Source organism: Stigmatopora nigra, chromosome 6, assembly GCF_051989575.1.
Source record: "Stigmatopora nigra isolate UIUO_SnigA chromosome 6, RoL_Snig_1.1, whole genome shotgun sequence".
Classification (NCBI taxonomy): Eukaryota; Metazoa; Chordata; class Actinopteri; order Syngnathiformes; family Syngnathidae; genus Stigmatopora; species Stigmatopora nigra.
In genome coordinates, this window is record NC_135513.1 from 3,681,147 (window position 1) to 3,701,278 (window position 20,132).

The 20,132-nt window shown below is 37.9% G+C and overlaps 2 protein-coding genes across 3 annotated transcripts; both read left to right on the forward strand.

The window, feature by feature from the left end:
• The first annotated feature begins 212 nt into the window (after window positions 1-212).
• On the forward strand, window positions 213-11,655 carry LOC144198718 (pannexin-1-like). Its single transcript, XM_077719886.1, has 6 exons — window positions 213-552; window positions 4,467-4,588; window positions 5,082-5,287; window positions 7,996-8,500; window positions 8,573-8,731; window positions 8,948-11,655. Exons 1-5 carry the CDS (start codon window positions 372-374, stop codon window positions 8,711-8,713), a joined length of 1,155 nt encoding a protein of 384 aa, XP_077576012.1. The 5' UTR covers window positions 213-371; the 3' UTR covers window positions 8,714-8,731; window positions 8,948-11,655.
• Window positions 11,656-11,790: 135 nt separating this feature from the next.
• On the forward strand, window positions 11,791-19,744 carry LOC144198527 (nuclear distribution protein nudE homolog 1-like). 2 transcript variants are annotated; one of them, XM_077719583.1, is made up of 9 exons: window positions 11,791-11,905; window positions 12,630-12,744; window positions 13,251-13,404; window positions 14,710-14,858; window positions 14,954-15,090; window positions 16,947-17,120; window positions 18,378-18,463; window positions 19,018-19,172; window positions 19,313-19,744. In XM_077719583.1, exons 2-9 carry the CDS (start codon window positions 12,659-12,661, stop codon window positions 19,404-19,406), a joined length of 1,035 nt encoding a protein of 344 aa, XP_077575709.1. In that variant the 5' UTR covers window positions 11,791-11,905; window positions 12,630-12,658; the 3' UTR covers window positions 19,407-19,744. The 2 variants fall into 2 exon arrangements, with proteins under 2 accessions (XP_077575709.1, XP_077575710.1); XM_077719584.1 differs by having other exon boundaries at window positions 11,862-11,962.
• The last annotated feature ends 388 nt before the right edge of the window (window positions 19,745-20,132 follow it).

Consider the following 20,132-nt stretch of genomic DNA (forward strand, 5'->3'; position numbering starts at 1 on the left):
TTATGAACAACGAATAGTTCGATCTAATTGATTCGTTGTACTGACACGCAATAATGATAATAAATAAATAAAGTATAAAGTAAATCTAAGCAAACAACATGCCAAAGTGGATGCATAAAGCGAATGAGAAAATTCCATGTGGAATGAGTATGGTGGCCAACAGCGCCCCCTATCAACAGTGGTCTGAACGCAGCAATAACGTGATACGAGGTTAAACCCTCATCGCGCTCGCCGGTGGATGGAGATGCATGAACAATAGCTGCAGAGATCGTTCAAGTTTATTTTTTGAATTTTTCCCAATTTAAAGAAAGGTTTAATTTAAAATATAGTGACTTTATATCATTCATTTTTCAAATATCATAACGCGCGCTATGGCGATTGCTCACGTTGCAACAGAATATGTTTTTTCGGACTTTTTGTTGAAAGATCCCACAGAGGCCAAGTACAAGGGAATGCGACTGGAGCTAGCGGCGGACAAAATAGTGACGTTTCTGGCCGTGGGATTACCTTTGTTTCTCATCTCGCTCGCTTTTGCGCAGGAGGTCTCCGTGGGTAAGTATCCTCCAAAATAAAGGCGGAATGTTATTTCTGGGGGATAAAACATCCCGTGATTGAATATAAATATGTGGAAGTAATGATTCCGCTTCAAAATTTTAGTATTTTTTGAAGTGTTAAACGGTGACGTAGGGCCCCACCCTTTCATTTATAACACGCCCAGTACCAGACAATTGACGCACCATGTGGCGACTCAGAGCTCTATGTAAAACTCATATCATTTCATTTTCTGAACAGCTTTATCCTCACTAGGGTCGCAGGGGGTGCTGGATCCTATCCCAGCTGACTTCAGGCCAGAGGCGGGGGACTCCTTGAATTGGTGGCTAGCCAATCGCAGGGCACAAGGAGAAAAACAACCATTCGTACTCACTCATACCCAGGGGCAATTTAGAGTGTCCAATCAGCCTACCATGCATGTCTTTGGAATGTTTGAGGAAACAGGAGTACCTGGAGAAAACCCACACCAGCCCGGGGGGACATGCAAACTCAACAGAGGTGGACCGACCTGGATTCGAACCGATGACTCCCACTGTGAGGCCGAGGCGCTAACTACTCAGCAGCCTTATGTCAAACTGATAAGAATATTAACCATCATTTTGTTAGACGTAAAGTTTTAGCACCTGACTCCAATTCCTTAACTGTATCTTATCCCGTCTAACAACGGAGCCTGTTCAGCACCGGAGGACACAAACCAGGGTTGAGCGAGCTAATCCACAGATGGTTTATTCCTAACAAATTAATCTATACAGAGCTCCGGGTCCCCCACCCAAGTAATAAGCCCATTGAGCGTTTCTATGCGCAGCGGAGGATGAGAAGAACAGTTTCCACACGCAAGTTTGCCTGGTTATAGTGATACAAAAATGAATACAGTGTTCCCTCGCTACTTCGCGCTTCAGCTATCGCGGACTCAGAGCTTTGCAGATTTTTTCAGGAAAAGTAAAAATTAAAAATTTAAAGATATTAAAATAAAATTATAAATTACATCATTTTACAAGAGGTGGAAACAAAATATTCAATAAGAATTAGTAATTGCATCATAAAAAGGCCAAAGAAATGGTCAATAACATAGTGAGAGTTCAGGCATCGCATTGATGACGTCATGGCTGTTTACAGGCGCATCTTCACTGCCCAAAAAAACAATGTTCACAACTCCCAATAACGATGTTTCTTACGTGCAAAAAAACTGCAGAAGAGCCTCCATCCGGACTACTATGATGTTTTTGCTTGGTGGTGCTTTTGTGCACGTGTTATACGTTTCTTTAAGCATTTTTGAAGGGGCACGCCTATTTTGCGGAAATGCAGCTATTGCGGGGGGTCCCGGTCCCCATTAACCGCGATAACTGAGGGAACACTATTCATTAGCTGATTAACACGATGTTGACTGATTCACGACTGTCCAAGGGTCTGTCTTCACTCAGGATTCCCTTGTTCATTGTCCATGCCTTGGCCTTGGAGGTCAGCACCGGTTGTCTCCTTATCAGCCTGGACCCGAAGATTTACACCGCTTGTCTCCCTTATCAGGCTGGACTGCCTTGGAGCCTCCTGTTAATCAACCTCACAAGGATTTTGGGCAAAGGGCCTGTTCTTTGCAAAGGCTCAAGGATTTTGGGCAAAGGGCCTCTGTTCTTTGTGAAGCCTTCATTTTAGGGGAACCTCGACAGTCTTTGGGAAACTAAGTTAAAACAAGGGCTCAATAATACAACAATAACATACAAAATGAATCAGCTACACTAAAATGAATAAGCAAAATATATCTTCATTTGATAATTATATAACAGGAATATAGAGAAATGATGCAGCTATAATAAAATGAATGAGTAAAACATCATGGTCTTCATTAGATTATATGGTTAAAATATGTCATATTCTTCAATTTCAAAAGAAATACATATCAAAATGTGTCTGCTGGACCATAAAGGCAATGTCCAATTTGCATAGCCAAAGTGCGCAGTATAGTATGAGCGTAACTCTGCTGATTTTACAGCAGTGGTCTCAAACTAGCTCTCAAAGGGCCCCAGGGGGTGAAGGTTTTCATTCAAACCGAGCAAGCGGACACCTTTTTCCAAGTATGACCAGTTGATTGCAGCTAGGTGCTACTTCTTTTCTTATTGATTAAACTGTCAACACTGGATCGGTTGAAACAAAGACCAGGATCCAGTGCGGCCCTTTGCAGAATCGGTTTGAGACCCCTGTTTTACAGACTTGAAATATTGTGACACCACACTTGCTGATTTATTGGTCAAGTCAAGACTGGCTCATATTGCTTCTTAATTAGAAGTCTTGGCACTATGATTTACCGAGACATTTTGAGCTCAATTTTACTGCGCAAGTTTTCAAGACCATTGTTTGGTTCAGTTCATAAAGCATTGAGTATAAATGATGTGTTCAATGAATTTATGGGACAAATTGAGACCTTGTCGCAGCATAAGACAACATCATTTCCCTCAAACACACTCCCAACAGTGGCCTAACCATAAAAGATCCAAGTATGAACCGAATTCAAAATTTTAATGAGGAGGCATCTGTTTTTTTAATTTTTTAAATTATTTTATTTTTTATTGTTGCATTTTAGAAGGACGGCCCGGTGGCTTGAGTGATTAGCACATTGGCCGCACATCTCTGTGATCCTGGGTTCAAATCCATGTCGGTCCACCTGTCTGGAGTTTGCAGTTTGCTAGCTGTTTATTAGGCAGGAACTGAATGTATGATCTGTTTATCCTTTATTATTTTACTATATTAGTTCGTGGGCCGCTTTCACGTCAATTCGATTTCACGTGAGCCGGACTATTTTAGATATATTATTTAGATTTTTTTTAAATAAATGGATTAAATGACCTGGATTAAAGGCACCGAACATTCAGGTTTTTACAAATCTAAAACAATGTTTATTTTAGCTTTTATATATATATAGATATATATTTTTTTTAAATTTTACAAAATGATTTTTGAACTAAAAACAAAGAAAATATGGATTAAAAAATTACAATTATTAATTTAAAAGGGGGAAAATCAGGAAATGTAATATACATCTATACTCTTCATTTTTATTTGATCCTAAAACAGAATGTCGGCACTCATGAATTACTTTCCCGGGCCACACAAAATGATGCGGTGGGCCAGATTTGGCCCCCGGGCCACCACTTTGACACCTTCTGTCCTTAAGCGTAGAGTTGATAATGTAGTCAAATTGAACCATTTAGATTCATTTTAATACTACTTGATTTTGAAAAAAAAGTTCACTAAAGTAATAATGTATGTTTGTTTTTGTGACTTTTGGACCAGTGATAACAACTCATTATTTATAATCTTCCCTGAGAGTTCTCCCAAATAACATTTTTTGGTTGTTGTCCATATGCAATGTTTCCTCTACTTACAAGTGCTTCTACATGTGAAATATTTGGGTTATGAAAAGCTTTCAATGGAAACTTTTTCTTCCAAGATTTGAAAAACAATCCAATTTACAAAACAGCAAATGAAATCAAACACCCCTTGAAACCTAAATACACTTCCTGTATCTTAGATTTTCTTTTGAAATTGGCATGCCGGGCCTCCCACAGTTCTGGAGTATTTTATATCAATTGCTATCAAAGCACACAAAGTCAGCAAAATAATGCAAAAAATGTCCCTTTACAAAGACAACAATGTTAAGTTTAAATGGAAATTATAGAAGTGGTTTGAGTTGTATTGAATTGTACTGCTTTATTAAACCACAAACTTTTTCAAATATGTTTGTATGTTTATTTTGGTACTCAACTGTCAACAAAAAAGCTTTTTGGAACAGTCTGGTTCAAGAGAATTACACAACCCAAACTTAATGCATATACATATTCACCAATCTAATGTCAATTGTATAAATTATTGAAAAAAATGTTGGTGTATGAATCACCTAACCTAATTGTCTGTTCTTTCAGGTACACAAATCAGCTGTTTTGCCCCTACTAACTTCTCGTGGAGACAAGCCGCTTATGTCGACTCCTTTTGCTGGGCAGCAGTACAACAACAGCCTAACAGTTCACCACTATGGCTACACAAAGTAATGCACTTTCCATTTACACAAATTAACCCAAGCAGGTGGAATAATCACTTCTACACCTTCACCTTAATTGTTTGATGGGTATCATTCAATCATTTATATAAATGGGGCAAAACATCTCATGAGTAATTAAATGTAAAGAAGATACAGTAATCCCTCGAATATCGCGGTTAATGTAGACCAGACTTGGCCGCGTGGTCGGGTCACCCCTATTATACCTACTACCTGTTTTTCCTTCAAAGCTAGTAGCAAGCGGAAGACAGGGGAGTGGCTTCCACTTACTAGTTTCAGCGTTGATTTTCACATTTTTATGAACTTAAAAAAAAAAATCAATTGCAGAAAAAATCGCAAAGAACTGAATTTGTGATAAGTAAAGTTGCAATAATCGAGGGAAGACTGGATACTGAATATTTAAATACTAAATTTATATTCATCACGTACCTTATGAAAGAAGTGATTATACAAAATATTTTTTCTTGTTTTTTTTTTGTAGTTCTTCCCATATATCCTGCTCTCAGTGGCTATTCTTGTGTACATCCCTGCCCTTTTCTGGCGCTTCACTGCAGCCCCACATCTTTCCTCCGATCTCAAATTCATTTTGGAGGAGCTTGACCGTTTCTATAACCGTGCCATTAAACTAGCAAAAAATTTGGCATCTTTGGATTCTAAGGATAAGGATGTTTCTCCGGACACACAGAGGTAAATGAGCTAACATTTGCATCTTGACATGGAAATATTTGGGGAAACAAAAAGTTTTTGTACTTTATTTTTTATTATTCCGTGAAGATACAACATTTATTGTCCGATAAGATGGGCAGAATGATTCAGAACAGTGATTTTTTCACTTTTTTTATCATTTCAGTGCAATACTTTTATAAAAAAAAATAATTTTTCAATAATTTTTGAAATCTAATTTAATTCACCATGGTGAACAATTTTCCATTTAATAGAGAGGATAATCACTTTGACAGAAATGTCAAATCAATAGAGTTAACCTGCCAGCAAGTAGACTAGCGTTGGCTTTTGAGGAGTGCCAAGACGTTGTCCTTAGTGGAAATCTTACAGAAGCACAGACAGTTTATCTTCTGCCTTGATGCAACTGCCGCCTGTTAAACATGTTTTGTCTGTTTCACGAGATAAAACAATATCAGAAATGAGACAGCAATACCAGCAATGTCCTTTTTGTCTTCATACTGACGCAAATGTTATAGTCAACAAAATTGTTTACAAGAGCAGATACAGTATTCTGACAATATCGAATATTTCTTATTGCATTCTTTTTTTAATTCTGTTTGTTTACTTTTTGGCGGCTCGGTGGATTGAGTGGTTAGCGTGTCGGCCTGGGTTCAAGTGGGTTTCTTCTGGGTACTCTGGTTTCCTCCCATCTTCCAAAAACATACATGGTAGGCTGATTGGTCACTCTAAATTGCCCCTAGGTATGGGTTTGAGTGTATATGGTTGTCCATCACCTTGTACCCTGTGATCGGCTGGCCACCGATTCAGGGTGTCCCCCTCCTCTGGCCCGGAGACAGCTGGGATTGGCTCCAGCAATTGCCACTTGTCACATTTTGTTGGGGTTTTGGTACAGGTGTGTGTGTTTGTTTTTCTTGTGTGTGCTGGCTGAGTGATTGTGTGTTTTTTCCCCTTGTGTGCCTCCTGGCTCCCCTTTCCTCTCCTGGCCAGCTGTTTGCATTTTCTGCTTTGAACCCTTGTCAGGGTATTTAAAAGTATAACAGGGTTTGGGGACGTTTTTCCTCGTTTATTTGTCACTTTTCTACCACCATTTTTGTCATTAAAAGCCTAAGTTGTGCACCAGCACCTCCCTCAATTTTCTGCCTCCCAGATCTTAGGTTCTCTCACGCCATACACCCGGGGCGATTATGACACCACTAGGTATGATTGTGAACGTGAATGGTTGTCCGTGGGATTGGCTGGCAACAAATTCAGGGTGTCCCCCGTCTGCTGCCAATAGTTAGCTAGGATAGGCTCCTGCCCGCCCGCGGCCTTAGTAACGGTAAGCTTTAATCTTCTGTACCTCCCTATATTAATGCAATCATTCATCTTTGTACCACATATCAACACAAGGGTCATGGGCTGGAGCCTATCCCAGCCAACCACGGGCAGCAGTCAGGGATCACCCCAAACTTGTTGCCAGCTAATCACAGGACACTTTATTAACCATAAAACCCTTACAAATGCAACACATAGGGCACAGGTAAAAGTCTAAAATGTAGGTAGAACATGCTCTTGCCACTCTCTGGCAGACAAACATGAGTTTTACGTCTCCCATCTGCGATCTCACCTTCTCGCTACTTTGACAATGAAATTTCCCAAATACGGGATGAATAGGGTTAGGTTATCCAATTCAATCGAATTTTGTCATATGCTATGTGATGAGAGCTTTAAATCTCATCATACTTGTATAATGACAATAAAAGCATTCAATTCAATTCAATCTTTCATACAAAATTGGGACACTTTGACCCATTTTATAGGGTCTAGTGAGTAGTTGTGTGAGAACCGTGGAACGAATTAGAGAATTTACATATAGAGTACACCTATACTTACAAAATGTTCAAGTTATGAAAAAAAATCTGGAACCAATTAATTTCGTAAGTAGAGGTACAACTGTATATTATATATATATATATATATATATATATATATATATATATATATATATATATATATATATATATATATATATATATATATATATATATATATATATATATATATATATATATATATATATATATATATATATATATATAGTACAGGCTTTATTTTCTATATAAATGTTATGAATTATTTGCTATAAAAAATAACTTCAAGGTTTGCGTCATGTTCAAAAGATATTTTCCCGCCAGAATTTAAAAAAAGAGGATGCTTCATGATTGCAGACCAAAGTGATCGCTTCTTGATTGATTATTGTTTATTCTTATCCATCTTATCCAGTCTTATCCAGATTGATTATTGATTATTGAATGATTATTTTGTCTGGGCAGTCTTCATAACAGTGTGTGGAAAAACAGCAGGTAGCTGTGGGTGCTTGGCGTATAAACAATTAAGCTGTGTTCTGGCAGTTTAGAAGCTTTTACTAATTTGATCATTCCTGGCCTGTATAGACACCCTGTTCCTTTAGTTGAAAGAAAGGTGTTATATTATGAGAATCTTTTACCTCAACAAATGTTTAGCTTAACACTTTGGGTGGAGGCAATGAACACTTTAAGAAATGAAGTCAGAATGAGAATCTCGCCTTTTCTTGAGCCAATAAATAGAACTGGTCATGGAAGCTTCAATAATGTCTTGCTTAGATTTTTGTCAACACTTGTTACACCAGATCTTTCAGAAGAAAGAAAAGAACATCTCACGATAACTACATTCTTTATTTGTTTCCTCTGCAGCAGTGCTCTGGATCTGACTGAGAGTTGCTTCAAATACCCTTTAGTTGAGCAGTATCTCAAGACCAAACGCTTTTCTCACCGCCTTGTTATTATGTATTTGGCATGCCGGGGAGTGACTCTGTTCATCCTACTCCTCGCCTGCCTCTACCTGGGATACTATATCCAACTGGCGTCCCTTACTGACGAGTTTCCATGTGACCTACGCACAGGGGTGCTGACCAACGACACCAGGGTACCCTCAGCCGTCCAGTGTAAACTTGTGGCAGTGGGGGTCTTCCGGTTACTCAGCTATATCAATCTCTGGGTTTATGTGCTACTCATTCCATTGGTTGTGTACGCCGCTGTTGGACCTGCGCGGCAAAGTTCCAACTTCCTTCGGCCTTATGAGATGTTGCCAGGCTTTGGTGCTTTAGGCGTCATTACACCCTTCTACAATGATCTCAGTATCTACCTGCTGTTTTTGAAAGAGAACCTAAGTGAACTCAAGTCCTTCAAGTGCCTGCAGGTGACTCAATTTAGAATTTAGGAATATCAACAGGGTAGAAAGTTGAACTCGTTCTATATGTCTTATTAACAGGTACTTGAGTTGTTGAATGAAGCTAATGATGAAGGGTTTGATGCCATGTGCCTGCTGCGAACTCTGGGTCAGGTCAAGACAGATGTGTTGGATTGCAAGAAGGCATGTCCTCGAAACAAAGCAAAGGAAGTAACATCATGATTCCAGTTAGCTACTATGGTACGTAAGCATGTTAGTCTTATGAATGAAAGTACATAATGCACTCACCTCAAAGTATAATTTGTTAGTAGTAGTACTTCTAGTTGTTTATTTGTCCCTATGAGAAGGTGTTCTTACAACTGAATTAATCTTTTGTTTTTTGTGGTATGTGCTGTAAGGCTTTGGTGATTTTGCCGTTAATACATGTTGTTCTTTGGTTTTGCATTTTTCTCATAGCTCTTTCTACCTCCTTGACCAACTACTGCTTCAACCAACAAATGGGCTGCCTTCGATTGGTTGTTTAGAATGTGATGTGTTCGAAATAGTTTATCAGGATATGTTCATTTTTTAGTTGAATTCCGTGACCGGATGTTTGGTCGCCGGTCTTTTGGTCCCTTTTAGTCACGGGTCTTTTGGTCGCCGGTCAAATGTACTTAGATATTAAACAGTACATATTTATTAAAATCTCTCTCTTAGATAATAAACTCTCTCTCATGAATATAATTTTGAGAGATGGTTTCAACAATAAACTCTCTGTCACCATTTGACCGGCGACCAAAAGACCGGCGACCAAACGTTTAGGCACCTTGGAATTAACTTTAATATTTTATTTTCCAATAACTACTAATCTATAGTAAGAGAGCAACTACCATTTGCCGTAGGATTGTCTCCGCTGCACGATTGGGCAATTGTTAGCATCTTACATTTCTTGGTTATTGTCACTCAATTGTCTATTGTCACTCATCTAATTTGCTATCTGCACATACATTACCCTCACCAAGAATGGGTACCAGTTCAGGACACTGCTATGCATTTGAAGAAACATCTAAAATGCGAGTGAATAGCTGATTCAGACTGTTACCAAATTCGGTCATCTTCTGAATAACCTTCTACTTTTTCAATTTGTTTATTAACCTTGAGAATCTTTAGAAACATCCCTGTGTTTTTTTAAGAGAATCATTTAGCGTATACACTCATCATCTCTCAATGGACTGCGTATGAAGAACAGACCAATCAGAGGCTGGAATACAAAAAAAAAAAAAAAGAAAAAAGACCAGAGGCCGTTATCTTTACATTGAAATACATTTACGTATGATATAAATAACTAAAAATATCTTGGCATCTTTACTCAATTTTACCTCTTTGCTACATAGAATTATGAAAATGCGTATGGTTAAGTTAAAAAAAATTTAAAGTTTTAGATTTCCTCTGTGTATATTTAAGAAAACTAATTGAATGAGCAATTCTTACAATATATTTAGAGAATGGTTTAATCTGTATTGACCATTGCGATTTTTAAAACTTTTTGTGCTAATCATTTTAAAATGATGAAACTTTGAATTGATAATTATTTTTTTTTATGGAACATTTCATCATCAAATTTAAAAATTTTTACCTTGTGAATGTTCTATTTTTTTGGAAACGCAGTCGCTACTTCCAACTTATTTTCCTACAGATCCCATTTAAAGTAGTTCTTTTTTAATTCAACACATTTAGGTAACACCACATTTCCTCATCTTTATATGCTACTAGTTCAATGAATTGGGACAAGTTTCTGATTTTTCTATTTTTTTTATATATTTTTTATTTCACTGCACTTGTGTTGTTTATTGCTAACTCTGGAAGTTGTACAACACAAAATAAGCCCTAAGCATATTTTATATGTGTTCAATCTTTCTTGCTTCTACTAAATGTTAACAGTGATTACTCCGAGATATGTTTTAAAAAAAAGTAAATATAAGGGTGTTGTTTTTGTTTTTTATAAATAAAACTTGGTACTTTTTTGGGGTGTATTGTAAAATGCCTTCCTAAGACATGAATTCAGACAATGCTTCTTAACTAATTTTATTGTAAATTCTTGCGTATTTCTTTTCTAGCTGAGATCCCTTTTAGGCTACTTGCCTTTTGTTAAGTAATGTTTGTTGCTTTAATGAATTCATAACTCTGGACTAATACATACATTCAATTAAGGGATATAAACGTAACATAATATTTAACTAGTATTGGAACCTCTACGATTACTGTGGAAATTTGTCGAAATGTTAAATGTTAAATGTTAAACCTAAAGCATGTCAAATTCTACTAAAATGTGCATGTTAAAAAGTACTAGTATATATAATAGAAATATAGAAATTACATCAATGCAATTGTATTGTTACATGCAATTAAAATTAATTCCCATATAATGGCGTTTTCTTGACAATTTAAATACCACCTCCCACACTTTTATTTCACGCCCAAAAACGTTCAGTCTGTCTCTCTACACTTACAGTATATTCAACCTATTGGAGTTTAATTTTTGTGCGTGTGTGTTTGTTCAGGTCAGCCATTCCTTCCCAGTAAGGCAAGAACAACTTTTGTTTCCTAAAAAAAAATGTTGATCTGATGTTGTGGTTACTTAATAAATTTAACTGTGGGGTGGCCTTTGAATGGTTAGCATGTCGGCCTCACAGTGGGGGTCCTGGGTTCCAATCCAGGTTGGTCCACCGGTGCGGACTTCTCTACGGGCCGGTGTGGGTTTTCTCCGGGTACTCTGGTTTCCACCCACATTCGAAAAGACATTCATGGTAGGCTCTAAATTGAATGGTTGTTTGTCCCCATGTGTCCTGCGATTGGCTGGCCACCAATGCAGGGTGTCTCCCACCTCATACCCGAAGGCAGCTGGGACAGGCTCCAGCACCCCACGTGACCTCAGTGAGGATAAAGCTGTTCAGTAAGTGGAAAATATATATATTCCATAGGCAGTGAATGAATGATTTTTAAATTTAAAATTTTCAACTATCGTAATCGAAAAAGCAGTAAATTTGAATTTTTATCATCATTCTTATTGCCGTTTTAATAATTCACCCCCCAGATTTATGCTGTTAAATCTTTATTAAATTAACAATACAAAAGTTGCAAATCGGTGAAAATGCATTTTTTTTTTAATTTGAAAGCCCAGCTAAAAATTCTCCCAAGTTAACTACTGTATTTCCCATTTTATTTGTACAAGATGTTGACGTGATTTGTTGTATTGTTTACTGTGTTTTTCAATAAAGTTACGTAGAAAGAAAAGCGATTGTATTTATTGGCTTACAGCTTAAAATACGTCATTCAAATTGACCAATGGCGTCTCTGAAGCCAAGTTTAATTTGTATTTGATTGGTGGAATCTCGGTGTATTTTTGAGCTGGTGGTAAATGAGCTAACAACAAAAGTAAGTTCGCGTCAGACGTACCCATTTCTGTAAAATGAAGAATTGTTAACTAAAAAGGTATATATTAGCCGACTGCAATTAAATCTTGTGTCATGCATTTGTGGGTCTATTTTAAACATACGTCAAATTTGCTTGGATAACTGGTGTTCGAATTACTGCTAAAATGGCTAAGCTTGCTGCTAAGCTCCAAATACGGATGCATATAAATTCACTTTTTTGTTTTTAGTAATTCTGCAATGTTGTCTAAATTGTACTGTTTCTACAACTTCGTGTAGCAAATGGTGTGCACATTTCTCGATTTCTATTATCTTATTAGCATTTGATGGTGACGATGTGTACTAAGTAAAAAAAAAAAGAAGATAACTACTTATGGACGGACCGGTGGGGCGAGTGTTTAGTATGTCAGCCTCACAGCTCTGGGGTCCTGGGTTTAAAACCAGGTCCCGTCCACCTGTGTGGAGTTTGCATGTTCTCCCCAGGCCTGCGTGGGTTTCCTCTGGGTACTCCGGTTTCATCCCACATTCCAAAAACATGCACAGTAGGCTGATTCGACACTTCAAATTGCCCCTAAGTATTCAGGGTGTTGTCCCCCGTCTGTGGCCCGGAGAAAGCTGGGATGGGCTCCAGCACCCCGACCGTGTGACCCTAGTGAGGATAAAGCGGTTCAGGAAATGAAATGAGATGGCAAATTATAGTATGTGATGCATTTTTTTTCTTATTTAAGTTTGGCCCTAGAAACCCAATCTGTGAGACATGGGCGAGCCAACAACACACATTTTTGCGACACTACAAGAGGAGCTGGGCTTCTGGAAGGAGCAGGCACATACACACCAGGAGAGGTAATATTCCAAAACGATGTTCTCAATATAAACAATGTCTTTTATTGTTTATAGTGATTACATATTCTTATACAGTAAGACCTTGAGATACGATCTTAATAAGCTTGTTTGCCAATTTAGTCGTATCTCAAATAAACGTTTCCCATAGAAATGAACTAATTACGAATTAATTTGTTCTCACCTTCTGAAAATAATGTATTATTTGCTCTGAATTTTACTTGCATCTGAAATGCCTCGTATGTTGGGGCACTCGTATGTCAAGGTATTACTGTACTTTAAACGCAACTACTATGTTTAGAGATTACCCTGAATGCACTGCTTAGATTAACAAGGTATATGCCCTTAGTAACATAAATAAAATTTCTCAGGGGTTAGGTTTTATTATCTCAATCTATGTTTATATTGATCATTGTGAGCTAGATTAATTCTATATGAAATATAATGCTGCATCTAAACCCGGGCTGTGTAAAACTGGAAGTTACTCAAAAATGTTGCACCGTCATTAGGGCAGACGAAACTCAGGAGGAACTGCAGGAGTTTCAACAGATGAGTCGCGACTATGAAGCTGAGCTGGAAGCCGAGCTAAAGCAGTGTGAAGCTCGGAACAAGGAATTGCTGCAAGACAACAACAGACTCCGAACAGACCTTGAAAATATCAAGGTATAATTAACAGAGTAGGAAATAATGCTCTCACATGCACCCCGGCTTTAGATAAAGCGGGAGATGAGATGAGATATATTACATAATGAAACTATACTTTTTTTGCTGTAATTTCTAACATAACGCCTTACATTTTTAAAAAAAAAATCCAAAATGATCCTACACTCACTAAACAAGCGTTACCAGATGAAATGTCTTTATCTCTACTTATGATAGCATATGAGACACACTGTGAGCAAACACGGTTGCCTTTTCTACAACTGATCCCAGCCAGCATTCTTACATCGCACAGCACATCGTCCCCAAACCTCATTGGTCCGAATCCAAGAGCATATCTGCACTGGCACGTAAGTCCAAGTGTCATTTACAGATGTCTCTGGTGTAACTTCAATAAAGCACGTCATGGAAGAGGTAATTGATTGGGTAACATGCATACCTGTCAACCTCTGCCGTTAACTGCCCGTAGAAATGATTATGATTCCCCGTACAAACCCCCAAAAAACCTCACAAACACTGTACGACGCATGTTTACTCGCGGTAACTCGTTTCTTACTAGGTGGCTCTTCCATGCTTGCTTCCACGATATTTACTCTCTATATCTACGCGTGCGCATGTCATCCTTTATCGATATTGCCGTACGCACGGCTAAAAAAATACATACGATTGAGGATAATTTTTGCTGGTATACCGTGACAATGGTAACGATTGATGACAGTAGCGTCGTTGGCTACCGGCCTACGAGACTATCTGGATTTTAGCCAAAACGGTCTTGTTGAGATCGGTTTTCATAAATATTGGCGATTTAAAAAATAAAAAAAAATACCCGTACAAAGGTCGATGTACGGCTTACATGATTTGAAATGGTAAAAAAACGTATAAAATAAGTATAAAACATACAAGTTGACAGGTATGAACATGGGGCAAGATGTCAGGGTAGGCAACCAAAGATAGTTTGACAGCGTAAGGTGGGTCTTATCAGTATGGCTTGCTAAAAGACGCACATTCCTAGTTTACGCACACACATAAAACTCAGTTTAAACAAAAGCATGCTGCAATGGCAAGTGCAGGTTGGAAATATAAATACTACTGGTGGTGCTAGAGCCTATCGCAGCCAACAACGGCATCTGGCAGGAAACAATTGTAATACCCCAAGAAAACATTGATGTAACTGCACCCTAAATTTGTTTTTTTTTTCCAAGGAAAGGCATACTTTGTTGCCTCATATTCCCACAGCATCGTACAGTAAAAGTAAAAATATGTTATGAGCAAAGGTTGGTACCTAACTGATTTCTATACTGCTTGCAGGAGAAATTTGAGATTCAACACACCGATACTTTTAAGCACATATCCAATCTGGAGGAAACTCTGGCAGAGACAACAGCAGTCAAAGATCACTTGCAGAAATATATTCGAGAGCTAGAACAATCTAATGATGACCTTGAAAGGACCAAAAGGTTTGTATACTTAAATAGCAACACTATACAATAGGTTAACTTAAAAAGAGATTTAGGTTTCAAGGGACAATATAATAATATCCGTTCTTCTCCAGGGCTACCATTATATCTCTGGAGGATTTTGAGCAGAGGATGAACCATGTCATTGAAAGGAATGCTTTTCTTGAAAGTGAACTGGATGAAAAGGAAAACTTGCTTGAGTCCGTTCAGAGGCTCAAAGATGAAGCCAGAGGTAAAGCACTTAAAACACTACTGAGGCAAGTGAAACTGTTTTCAAAATACAGTGTGCAAAATAGATTGTATTTTTTTACAGGAAATCATAAAGGCCTTTTCAGCATCACTGTTTTCTTTGGTCTGCTAGATTACAAAATGTTGTGCTTAAAATTAAAAGTGCCCCAAGAAAAAACACTGTGTTAGGGTAACAGATATTTTTTTAAACTTTGTTGATGAGCAGAACTATGGATCGTAAAACTTTCAGAATTTCAGCTGTTTATTAACAGGACGAACAGTCAGACACACAAATACAAATTATGAACACTTGTACATTAAACCCAAAATTACACAGAGAACATAGGCAAAGTCCTTATGTTACTGACCAGGCCATAATTCTACAGGCAGGCATACACATGAAATCTGGCCAAAACCCTTGGAACCCCGGGTAAAACATTCAAACTCCACACAGGAAGGTCGGAATTCTCGCTCTCAGAACTAAGGTGGATGTATTAACCACTCTTCAACTAAGCTGCCTGCTTTGGGTCATATTGAGTCAATTTAATATTTATCAATAGAGCCTTGATCTTGAATCAAATTGAACTTGTTCAATTTACCACCATACTCTAAGGAATTTAGTCTGCTAATTTCACCTGAGATTTGTCAGATCTGGCCACAGGTCATTTTTAATTACCGTATTTTCACGTCTATAAGGCGCACCCTCAATGAATGTCATTTTTTCCATATATAAGGCGCACTGTATTATAAGGCGCACAGTCTGTTTTGGAGAAAATTTAAGACTTAAATAGCTTTTAAGACTTGAATAGCCTTATAGTCATGAAAATACGGTAATTGCTATTGACTTCCAGGTATGAAGCACAAGTCACTACACAGTCACCTCTAGAGCCAGCCATTGTTGATGTTTTGGATTTTTTTGTATAAAATCTTGCAGTGGGGGAGGAGCTATATGATGGAAGATTTTGTAAACTAAGATGGCATCTGCATATTTAACAGTATTGTTTCAGTTCAGGCGTTTGTGTTTTTTTTAATATCCGACAGTGGTGGTTTTTGGTTTTCTGTTTGTATTATATATAAGGCGCACTGTCTATTTTGGAGAAAATTTAAGACTTAAGTGCGCCTTATAGTCGTGAAAATAAAGTAAAAAAAACCTTGAAGAATTGTCCCTGTGATGGCAGATAAATGGATTAAACAAAAACTAAGCTCTCAAGTTCTTTTCTAATTTTTTGAACATCTAGAGCAGGGGTGTCACCTCCCTTTGGTCTGCGGGCCGAATACAGCTTAATTTGAGATCAAGCGGGCCGGACCAGTAAACTAATTGCAAAATTACATAGAACTAACAATAGGCTCACTTTTTTCCTTTGTATTAGTCACTAATACTAATAATTAGTGCAAAGAATGAGTAAATTATCAAAATGTTTATTACCAGAATTTTCCTTTTACATTATGAACACTATATTATGAACAAGAGAATAACATAAGAACATAAATAAATGTCAATTCATGGTGTCTGCACGTACTAGAACACTGTCCCCCCTAGCGGATAATACTTGGACTGCAAATTTTTAAAAAAATCATTTTTTTATACAATGCAGCTTTCTTCTCCGGGCCGTACCAAACCACCAGACGGGCCGTATCTGGCCCGCGGGCCGTATTTTTGACACCCCTGATCTAGAGTAAAAGCTTTGGTCCCCTCCACACTTTTTTTGCCATAACTTAATCCCTATCTTTATTTGTTAAAAAATGGCAAATATACCACAAGAAGAGGCAAAAATGTATTTAGTCTTTCACATGCACACTTTTGTCTGTGTATTGTGAGACCTCCAACAGTTTGTGATTTGCTCGTTCCGTTTGATACAGATCTTCGTCAGGAGCTGGCAGTGCGTCAGAAGGAAAGGCGACCCTCCAGCAGCATGGGCAAAGACCACGATCGGCCAGACTTGTCGTGCCCCTCCGCTAGTAACCCAATGACACCTGTCACTCTGTCTAAGATGGTCAGTACGTTTGGCACACCTGCTTCGAGCATTCGGCGAGGTAAATAGAACTCGTTTCCTTACTTTTACCTCAAGGGTTAATCATCTGCTGAATTTAGTATTGGCCAATGTATAGTAGAGCTGCAACTTACGCTAATTTACTTTATTGGAAGAATATTTCAATGGCAAATCGAATAAATGGGACTCTTTTGCAATTAACGCCACAATTTAATTATAGTAATTAACAAGTTAAGTAGTTTTAAGTAAAAATGAAACCAATATTAATGACTACTTCCTTCAAAAATAATATTTAATTAGAGCAGTACTGTTCTTGGGTCGCCCAATGGCCAAGTGATAGAGCGAGTTGGCCTCACAGTTCTGAGATCAGTAGTCCAATCCCAGGTTTGAACCTCCCTTGTGTGGGTTTCCCATGGGTACTCCGCATTTCGCCTGCATCTCAACAACATGGTTCGGAGGCTGTTTGAACACACTAAATTGCCCCTGGCCATGCGTGTGAGCATTAATGATAATCAGTCTCCTTGTGTCCTGTGATTGGCTGGACACTAATTCCCCGCCTTTCCACTACCTTGATTTCCCCCCATGTGCTTGAGTACATTAAGTACACATTAGTGACATTAATCGATAATCTAATTTGTTGGCAACCAATTTAATTATCGATTTTTATCAAGTAGGTGTTGCGGCCTATGCTATTTTGTACAGTTTTGGTCTAGAACTTTTTTCGTAATTCGAGCATTTCCTAAGTTGAGTAGTACTTAAGATGTCAATTTTCTAATTCGTTCCATGGTCCTCATACAACTGCCAGTTAAACCTTTTAAAATTGGTCAATGTCCAAATTTTGTATGAAAGATGTGAGAAACACAAAAATGAGAGGAAATTATAAGAAAATTATTAAAGTCTTACAATCAATAAAATTTGCCAAAAATCCCAGTGAAAATGTGGGGAGACGTAATGCTCGTGTTTGTCCGCCAGATGGTGGTAAGAGGCCACTACCAGTGCAAAACCCGTCCACTTTGTAGTAGAGTTGTGCCTTGAGGTACGAGCTTAATGCGTTCCCGGGACTGAGCTCGTATGTCAATTTACTCATATATCAAATCAACGTATCCCATAGAAATGAATTAAAAACACATTAAATCGTCCCCACCCTCTGGGAAAAAGCATCAATAATCAGTATATTACAATGGATTATCATATTTTTATTCGTTGTAATTCACCATTTACTAACAGAGTAACAAATAACTAGTGGTTATGATGTTGAATAATAAAATGAGGTATGACTGTTTTTTTTTTTTCCTGTTAGGTGATGGCCTCGCTGGTACTCCTCTTACGACATCTGCTAGAATATCTGCACTTAACATTGTTGGGGAGCTACTGAGAAAAGTTGGGGTAGGCGATGTATTTGTCATTATTTACCGTATTTTCACGACTATAAGGCGCACCCACAATGAATGACATTTTTCCCATATATATGGCGCAATGGATTATAAGGCGCACCATCAATGAATGGCACATTTTAATTTTTTCCATATATAAGGCGCACTGGATTATAAGGCGCTCTGTCTATTTTGTAGAAAATATTAAGACTTAAGTGCGCCTTATAGTGTTTTTTTTTTTAGGATTTTTTGTTTTCATTCTGCGTGGAGGCCACTATTGGTTGAAGTACTATTGTTTATTCAATATATTTTTTTGCATTTATCAGTGTCAGTTCAGATTTTGTTGTTTTCCAGCCTTATTCTATTTCAAACTTGACTGTAGAAGCTAAATACTGTATTTTCCATATATAAGGCGCACTGGATTATAAGGCGCCCTGCCCTGTCTGTTTTGGAGAAAATTTAAGACTTTTACGTATTTACGCCTTATAGTCCTGAAAATACGGTAGTTACAAATTAGGTTAAAGTTTGCTTTCATGTGTAAGATATGCTTTCTTTGTGGCTTTGCAGAATCTGGAGTCCAAGTTGGCCTCATGTCGAGATTTTGTGTATGACACATCGGGAACCCGACCAATGCTATCCGCTGCCCCTTCTAGTCCTTGTGGTCTTGATGGTGGGGCTGACATCCAAGCTAGCAGCATGAGCCCTCCTCCACAGTATGACAGGTGAGGTTCATTCACAAATATTGAACTAGGCTTTTATTGATTTTCAAACTCTTTTTAAATATTTGTTTTTATGGAAAGTTGATCATTAGTTATAATGACATTGAAACCAAGCATTGTAATTATTTGTGCTTCTGTTATAGTTTAGTGAAGCGGTTAGAGTTTGGACCAGCACCTCCACGAGGTCTTTCTCAGGGTCCCCAGTCTCCACAGGGAGGAGTCAAGATGCTGTTGTGAGGAACATACACCTCCTCTTTTCACTACACACCAATTCCTCATCATAACGTGCAAACCTTTGAACACTGAGCTCGTTGAACCTGAAAACCACTTTTTTATTTTTGCTTAATATGATACATGGAATTTTATTGTCACAGACACAGCCGTATTACACCATATCTGTCGATGTTGTAAAACAATTGTATTACATATCGTCCACATTCACCTGTGAATGTGGTGAGGTGTTTTAAAGGAACAATGTATTGACATCATATTGAAATGTGATGGATCAGCTTCCTATAAAAATATTTTAGTAATGAGCAATTTTTATTTTAAGACAATTAAATGATCTAATAACATCACAGTGGTACCACTACTTATGAATGTGTCCACGTACAAAATATACAGGTTACAAAATCTCAGAAATTGAAAAGAAATCCTCTTATAGCATCCTGTATTATATTTGCGGACGCGCAAGCTAGCCCGCAAAAACGTAGCGGCCATCGGCGAAGTTTGAGTGTGACCCTCCGACTAAAAAGTTGTTTTCCAGGCATTATTTCTCATCTTTTACTGGTATCATGCCAGAGCTGCTTTGGTTGGTGAGTTGGTAATTCGCATGCCTTTCTTTGACCACCGTTCATCATTGAGTTCTAACATTGTTTCTTGAGTTATTTTTAGTATGCCTAATACAGCTGTTCTTTGCTTTTCATAATTTTCCCCCGCGAAAGTTATGGTATGGGTGAAATG

Bases quoted from the DNA above. Each gene is read 5' to 3' on its own strand.
- LOC144198718 (XM_077719886.1), top strand. From the start codon at position 372: ATGGCGATTGCTCACGTTGCAACAGAATATGTTTTTTCGGACTTTTTG. The intron at 4,589-5,081 runs GTAATGCACTTT...TTTTTTTTGTAG, and splicing joins CACCACTATGGCTACACAAA to TTCTTCCCATATATCCTGCT. The intron at 8,501-8,572 runs GTGACTCAATTT...TCTTATTAACAG, and splicing joins AGTCCTTCAAGTGCCTGCAG to GTACTTGAGTTGTTGAATGA.
- LOC144198527 (XM_077719583.1), top strand. From the start codon at position 12,659: ATGGGCGAGCCAACAACACACATTTTTGCGACACTACAAGAGGAGCTG. The intron at 15,091-16,946 runs GTAAAGCACTTA...CGTTTGATACAG, and splicing joins GCTCAAAGATGAAGCCAGAG to ATCTTCGTCAGGAGCTGGCA. The intron at 19,173-19,312 runs GTGAGGTTCATT...CTTCTGTTATAG, and splicing joins CCTCCTCCACAGTATGACAG to TTTAGTGAAGCGGTTAGAGT.